This window comes from Erinaceus europaeus, chromosome 1, assembly GCF_950295315.1.
Source record: "Erinaceus europaeus chromosome 1, mEriEur2.1, whole genome shotgun sequence".
NCBI classification, from domain to species: domain Eukaryota; kingdom Metazoa; phylum Chordata; class Mammalia; order Eulipotyphla; family Erinaceidae; genus Erinaceus; species Erinaceus europaeus.
The window spans coordinates 165,876,451-165,883,792 of record NC_080162.1 but is presented as its reverse complement, the minus strand read 5'-3'; the positions used below and the strand labels follow the sequence as shown (position 1 = coordinate 165,883,792).

General features: G+C 39.0%; 1 protein-coding gene across 5 annotated transcripts in view; it reads right to left on the bottom strand.

Annotated features, from left to right (window-relative positions):
• The window catches only part of NBN (nibrin), a 32,387-nt gene that overhangs the window by 2,815 nt on the left and 22,230 nt on the right, over positions 1-7,342 (bottom strand). For 2 of the 5 annotated variants that reach the window (XM_060199208.1, XM_060199210.1), the window contains exons 9-10: positions 2,107-2,236; positions 175-447 (exon numbers count right to left, since the gene is read on the bottom strand). In XM_060199208.1, the coding sequence (XP_060055191.1) occupies positions 175-447; positions 2,107-2,236 (403 nt within the window). The remainder of the gene's footprint in view (positions 1-174; positions 448-2,106; positions 2,237-7,342) is intronic. The other 3 variants (XM_060199222.1, XM_060199230.1, XM_060199213.1) reach the window with 2 other exon arrangements.

The window sequence follows — 7,342 nt, the reverse complement described above, 5'->3', positions numbered from 1 at the left end:
TTTATCTAGTGACCCAAGAGAAATACAAACATTTCTGGGAAAGAACGAGTTCACGGAGTCTATTTTCCACAAAGGCATATTTAACCAGACACACAGATGAATAATCATTCTATTTCTACAAAATATAACAAATACTAGTAATCTTCAGAGAGACAGAAATTAGTAAAACTATACCTTTTCTTTGTAGCTGGCTGAAAATAATTTTTGATCGAGTTAGTCTGCTGCTGATGAGACGCCCAATCTCTACTTTTATTTACACCTAAGAACTTAGTTGGTGAAAGCTGATAGTCTGCGATTTTTGTCTTAATCATAGTATTTGATATATTATCATTATTGGAGTTTATTTTGGCAGATTCCTTTGTAGTAGAGGTTTCCTGTGAAGACATTCTGAATTTCTGTTCTATTCTGGAGCTTTGTATTTCTTTCAGTTTTTCACTGAAATCCATACTGTATTAAAGTAAAAGGCATGATGAACAATTAAATTCAAAGCAATTTCTATCTAGGAAGAAAACCCTTTACATAATATTAGTGTAGTATCATTTTAGAGCATAATTATCTTCAGCCAATAAATTAGAAAATATATATTAGTATCCCAGAAAGGTGATAGCTCCTTTGTCATAATGTTCCCTAAAGATAGATGATATTCTGCTTTCCTTCATACAAATACAACATGTATTGTTAGCCATGTTCTACTATAAAACTGACAAACACATTGAAAATACCAAACTAATGTCCTATTATAAATTAAATGAGGTGATAATCTAGGTAGCTTTGACTATGCTTAATTTTTTTTTTTAATTATTGGTGTTTGCACCCAAGTAAAAGACTCTGGAGTAGGGGTTCAGGTCCTGAAACATGTTGGTAGAGGAGGACCTGGGTGGGGGAGGGTTAGACTGTTACATGGGGAAAAAATTTTAATTATGCTCATGAAAAAAAACCACAATAAACTAATGAAACATCAGGCTATCATTGTAGTATAATATGTAATAGGGTATTAAGATAACTTTCAATGAAATAGTATGATTATTTTCCAGTCAGATAGTACATTCTCAAAAGCAGAATCAAAGCCTATCAAAAAAGTATTTTAAATTCTTTCTTTCTCTGCAACCTATGGCTAAATATATATTGCTTTTGCTATTCTGATGTCACATACATACAAAAAAGCTACTGTTAAGTGATTTTCAAAACATTAATAGTACCTCTTTACAAAGTTTTCTCTGATTTCATATGAAACATGGACATGAAATCGAAGTACTGAATGATGATAAATATGAATAGTTCATTATGTAATGTAAATAAAATACACTGACATAAAGGAATAGAATACAAGAGTTAACTTTGTTTAAAAGAATATTCTCCTCAACAAAAACCATCACTAAGTCATCTTTGTAAATATTTACTACTTAGATAGCCAAATGATACAAAGGATCTCCACAATTATAATGAATAGTCAGGCAAACGCTAGAAGAAGAAGAACGAATAGTCAAATATAAGTAATGTCACGTAATACAAATCTATTTTTAAAGATTTATCTATTTTTATGAGATTAATAACCACTCAGTTCTGGATTATAGTGGTGCTGGACCTTTAGAGCTTCTGGCAAGTAAATCCCCCAAGAATTTATTTTAAATTTATCTCACTATTTACAAATGAAGCAGTATAATTTTGCTATAGTCTTATGCTGGCAAAGAACAGCAATAAAAACAAAAAGCTTCTATCTATGACCTGCAGGCCACATACAGCTTGTTACTTTGGGTGTTTTCTTTCATTTTCTTTTTTGTAGAGTAAGCTTTAGTAGAGCATAGCCAAAGTCATTTGTTTATACATAATATACGGCTGCTTTCATGCTACAATGGCAGACTGAGTAGCTGTAACAGAATTCAATGGCCCACAAAATACAAGTACTTGCTCTCTAGTCCTTTACAGATTTGATTAATTTCCAGAAGTATCAGTTTTCCCTGGAACTGCAATAGTCTATGTTTTGTGTCCTGAGCGATGAACTGATAAAGGCACTGACTTTATTTCTTAAATACACTATTAATTTATTGATGGAAAAAAATTATTGATGGAATAGTAACAATACTTTGTTAACAAAAAAGGGTTTACCATGTATCTACTTGCTTTGATTCTGTGTCAGGAACATATGTTGTAGTGTTCACTGGGATACTTGGCATTAATTTGTCACTGACGGATGAGCTCTGAGAAAGGGTAGGCCTTGGAGTGGCTGTCTTCAATTCTGTAAATCAAGTGAAATAAAAAGTTACAACTACTACTAAATATAAGATGGGCACTTAAGGCAATAGACTGGCATACTTTAGTCACTATCACACCACCCCATCAGCTGGGGCCCTAGTCAGGGAATCCTGAGATTCCCAAACAGACATGATGGGCCTAGATTTCAAATAATTCCCTCTCTCCATTGTTACCTGGTCATCTCTAATCGGAACAACACAACAGACCCCTTTGTGGGCCCCCCCATAGGACCTTGCCATCAACATGAATCAACAATGGTAGAGAATGTTCCATCCTTCAAAGGGAGGCTGGACAACATACTCTATGCTACACTATGATACTGGGGCAGCTTGGAACATTCCTACTCATGACCACAGAATGTGAACTCAGATCTATAGGGATGCAGAGGTCACATAGGCTCCTAAGTTGAATACGGGCCCCAGATCACATCAAATAGATACGTTTTACGGCCGACAATATTTATACACCTTTCCCATAGTTGGGAGCTACTCTCTTCCCCGATCCAGCTTTCTGGTCCTTTATGCAGCCATGACATCATCTGCCCAGACAATAACTTGGGTCCTCCTGCATATCAGATTTCAGGCTCAGGAAAAAAAAAAAAAAACAATTAGTATAGTCACCGGACCTTTGGAATATAACTAAAATATGCCTACTAGCTATCTATAAAATGGAGACCATCCCCCAACTTTTCATCTGCACTACTCTAGCCTTTAGGTTCATGATTAGTCAACAATTTGTTTGGCTTCATATGTTAACTTTCTTTTTAGCCACCAGGTTCCAGATGCTACCATGATGCCAAACAGACTTTCCTGGACAGACAAGCCCACCAATGCATCCTAGAGCTCACATTCCCCAGAACCCCACCCCACTAGGCACCGTGGTCTCCTGGTCAAGATCTCAAGATGCCTGCCTCCATGGGTGGCCAACACTATATCGTTTCTTCTCCAAAACAGAAGATTCCGGGTACATCTGGGTGACAAGTCTAGCAGATGGAGACTTGTCTCAAGTGGCCTCCCCCAGGGCTCTGTTCTGGCTCCTACGCTATTTAATATTTACATCAATGACCTCCCAGAAACTTCTTCAAGGACGTTCATCTACGCCGATGACATCTGCTGTGCAACTCAGGCATCAAAGTTCGACATCCTCGAGGAAACACTAACGAAAGACATGTAAAAAATGGCGACTAATTCCTAGCACTGCTAAAACGGAATCATCTGTTTTCCATCTACACCATGCCTCGGCCTCGCGTGAGCTTAATGTGCAGCTTGGCGATACGAGAATCCGGCATGAAGCCCAGCCAGTCTATCTTGGCGTTACTCTCGATCGCACTCTGTCATTTCACAAACATCTCATAAAAACTGCAGCAAAGGTGGGCGCGAGGAATAACATCATTGCAAGACTGGCCAGCTCCTCATGGGGCGCGAGCACTTCCACACTGCGATCATCATCTCTGGCATTATGCTATTCCACTGCAGAATACTGTGCCCCAGTATGGTTCTGTAGCCCCCATGTCCACTTGGTCGATTCCAAATTATATTCCTCCATGAGGATAATTTCTGGAACCATCCATTCCACCCCGGTTCCATGGCTGCCAGTTCTTAGCAACATCGCCCCGCCAGATATTCGTCGGGATGCAGCATCATCTAAGTTCATTTCCCACGTCTACGCTCGACCGGACCTGCCAATATACGCGGATATCTTTGCCCACCCTGTTCAACGCTTGATGTCTCGTCACCCAATCTGGTCCCCTACGCCTTCACTGAACTTCTCTGTTCCAGTCTCTTGGAAACAGAGCTGGCAGTCAGCTGAGGTAAAGAACAAACATCTCATCACAGACCCCTGCAAGCGTCAACCCGGCTTTGACCTAGCACGTTATGACTGGGCCCTCCTCAATCGCTATCGAAAGGCCATGGCCGGTGCACTGGTATGTTCCATCGCTGGGGAGCCAGAGACGACCCAAACTGCCCCTGCGGCTTCAGACAGACTATGACCCACATAGTCAACGACTGCCACCTCTCCAGATTCAAAGGAGGTCTCGAAACTTTACATCAGGCTCAACCTGATGCTGTTGACTGGCTACGGAAGAAGGGCAAACGCTAGAAGAAGAAGGAAAAGAGAGAGGCAGGCTGGGAGTATGGATCAGCCTGTCAACCAACGCCCATGTTCAGCGGGGAAGCAATTACAGAAGCCAGACCTTCCACCTTCTGCATCCCACAATGACCTTGGGGACATACTCCCAGAGGGTTAAAGAATAGGAAAGCTATCAAGGGAGGGGATGGGATACAGAGTTCTGGTGGTGGGAACTGTGTAGAGTTGTACCCCTCTTATCCTATGGCTTTATCAGTGTTTCCTTTTTATAAATAAATTAAAAAAAAAAGATGGGTACTTAAGTCACTTAAAATTGTTAGACTGCCAAGCTGAGCAAATTAACTATGTAATATAGCACATGACCATGTCCATTCAACGGCAGCATTAAACATGTAATCAAATAGCTTATAAGGTGCCTATTAGCAACTATGATAGGCACATTTAAACAAAATCTCTTTAAAGCTAGGGCAAAATGTTAAATAAAATATACTTAAATATAAGTAATATGCATTTAATTCAAATTATACCTAAGTCATGAGAGCAAAAAAACACATTATAGAAAGAAATATATTGTTCAATATATTAAAAGAAAGAATATATATTCTACTGTTCACACAAGTGGTAATAAATATGAGTTTTCAAAATACAGTACTGGAAAAGAAGTAAAACACTTTTAGACATTTTTTGCTACTCCAGAAAACCATAATGTTTACTTTATCAATTTAGATACTATAATACCAAACATCTAACACAATTTCATGAATTTCTAAAACTGGATTAGTGGAATATTTCAAATCTCATATGGATTTTTATATACTTGCTATAAAGTTCTGAAATAACTAATTGAAGTTTCCTCCTTAACAGAACAGAAATCTACTGCCAAGAAAATCATTTCTACAGCACATGTTATTTCTAAAGAGTCTGCAGATTTCTAACAGACAGCTTAAAAACATGGCTTTAGGGGGGCTACTAGCAGCGGCAGATCTGTTTCTCTCCTCTCCTCTCCTCTCCTGTCCCAGATCAACTAGGAATACCAAAGGAGACCACCTGGGACCGCAACAAGACAGGACAAGAATGACTACAGGAACCCACCAAATCATTTGGTGAGTGCAAACACACATTGCTGGTGACAGAAATGAGCCTAGGGAGAGACTAAGTGGCTGGTAACAGTCTGGTTGGTGGTTTATCAGTTGAGACACCACCTCCAGTCTGTTCCACCAACACAGGGACAGCCGAAGGGAGGAGAGGACACCCCCCCCCCCCGAGACTCACCAAGTGCAACTCTGAGTCTCCATTGCTACTGCCCTCAGAATCTGGAGCAGGGGCAGGGAGGGACACCAGGGGACAGAGATCTAACTAGGAAACTCAGAAGACCTATACCTAGCTGGCATAGCTGTGGGGCTGTGAAAGTCTCTTTGCATAACCAATGGACTATCTCTGCCACACCCTGCCTTATCTCTTGGTCATGAATCAGTGATTAAGCTAAGAAGCCTACTTATTGTTTAGAAGCCCTCAGGCTCCCATATCCTACAGAGAAGAAAAAAAAAAAGAGGCTTTTAAATCACTGAGCTCCAGTTTAGGGATTAAAATACTATTGAAACAACTGTTAACTTCCACCACTGTGAACCCTTTAATTACCTTACTTAGACACAAGTCAATCCAGGAAATAGTGATCAGTAATTTGAAAAATACTAAGAGAGGGAACTCATAATATATAAAATAGGTAAACCAACAAGAAGAAATACTGGAGAAACGAACCAGGACAACAGTCCAGCTAAAAGTCCCCCAAAGGGTAAAGCACAAAATAACAAGTTCAACATCCAAACATTAGCTAAGGAAATAATCACAGGAGTGAGTAAAAAGTTTGAAAGAATTGTAATCAGAAATACAGAAACAACAAATGAGACTCTGGAAGAAAACAAGGTTTTTTTCAAGGTTATTAGAGAGCTGAAAGCTGAAATAGCTGAGCTAAGAACACAACTAGCTGAACAAGCTAAAACAGTATCAGAACAGGGTAACAATATAGATGAACTCCAGAAAACAGTAGAGGGTAGAGAGAATAGAATCAATGAGGCTGAAGACAGAATTAGCAAGATCGAGGATGAATTGGAGACAACTAAAAAAGAAGAGATCTCAAAAAGAGATTAAGAGATGCTGAAAACAACAACAGAAGAGAAGAAGTCAAACTCTCCCTATTTGCAGATGACATGATAGTATACACAGAAAAACCTAAGGAATCCAGCAAGAAACTTTTGGAAATCATCAAGCAATACAGTAAGGTGTCAGGCTACAAAATTAACATTCAAAAGTCAGTGGCATTCCTCTATGTAAACACTAAGCTAGAAGAAACTGAAATCCAGAAATCAATTCCTTTTACTATAGCAACTAAAACAATAAAATATCTGGGAGTAAACCTAACCTAAGAAGTGAAAGACTTGTATACTGAAAATTATGAGTCACTCACTACTCAAGGAAATTGAAAAAGACACAAAGAAGTGGAAAGAATTCCATGTTCATGGGTTGGTAGAATTAACATGATCAAAATGAATATATTACCCAGAGCCCTCTACAAATTTAATGCTATCTTCATCAAGATCCCAAGCACATTTTTTAGGAGAATAGAACCAATGCTACAAATGTTTATCTAGAACCAGAAAAGACATAGAATTGTCAAAACAATTTTGAGAAAAAAGAACAGAACTGGGGCATCACACTCCCAGATCTCAAATTGTATCATAGGGCCATTGGAATCAAAACTGCTTGGTACTGGAACATGAACAGACACACAGACCTGTGGAATAGAACTGAGAGCCCAGAAGTGAGACCCCACACCTGTGGACATCTAATCTTTGACAAAGGGGCTCAGACTATTACATGGGGAAAGCAGATTCTGTTCAACAAATGGTGTTGGAAACAATGGGTTGAAACATGCAGAAGAATGAAACTGAACCATTGTATTTCACCAAATACAAAAGTAAATTCCAAGTGGATCAAGGACTTG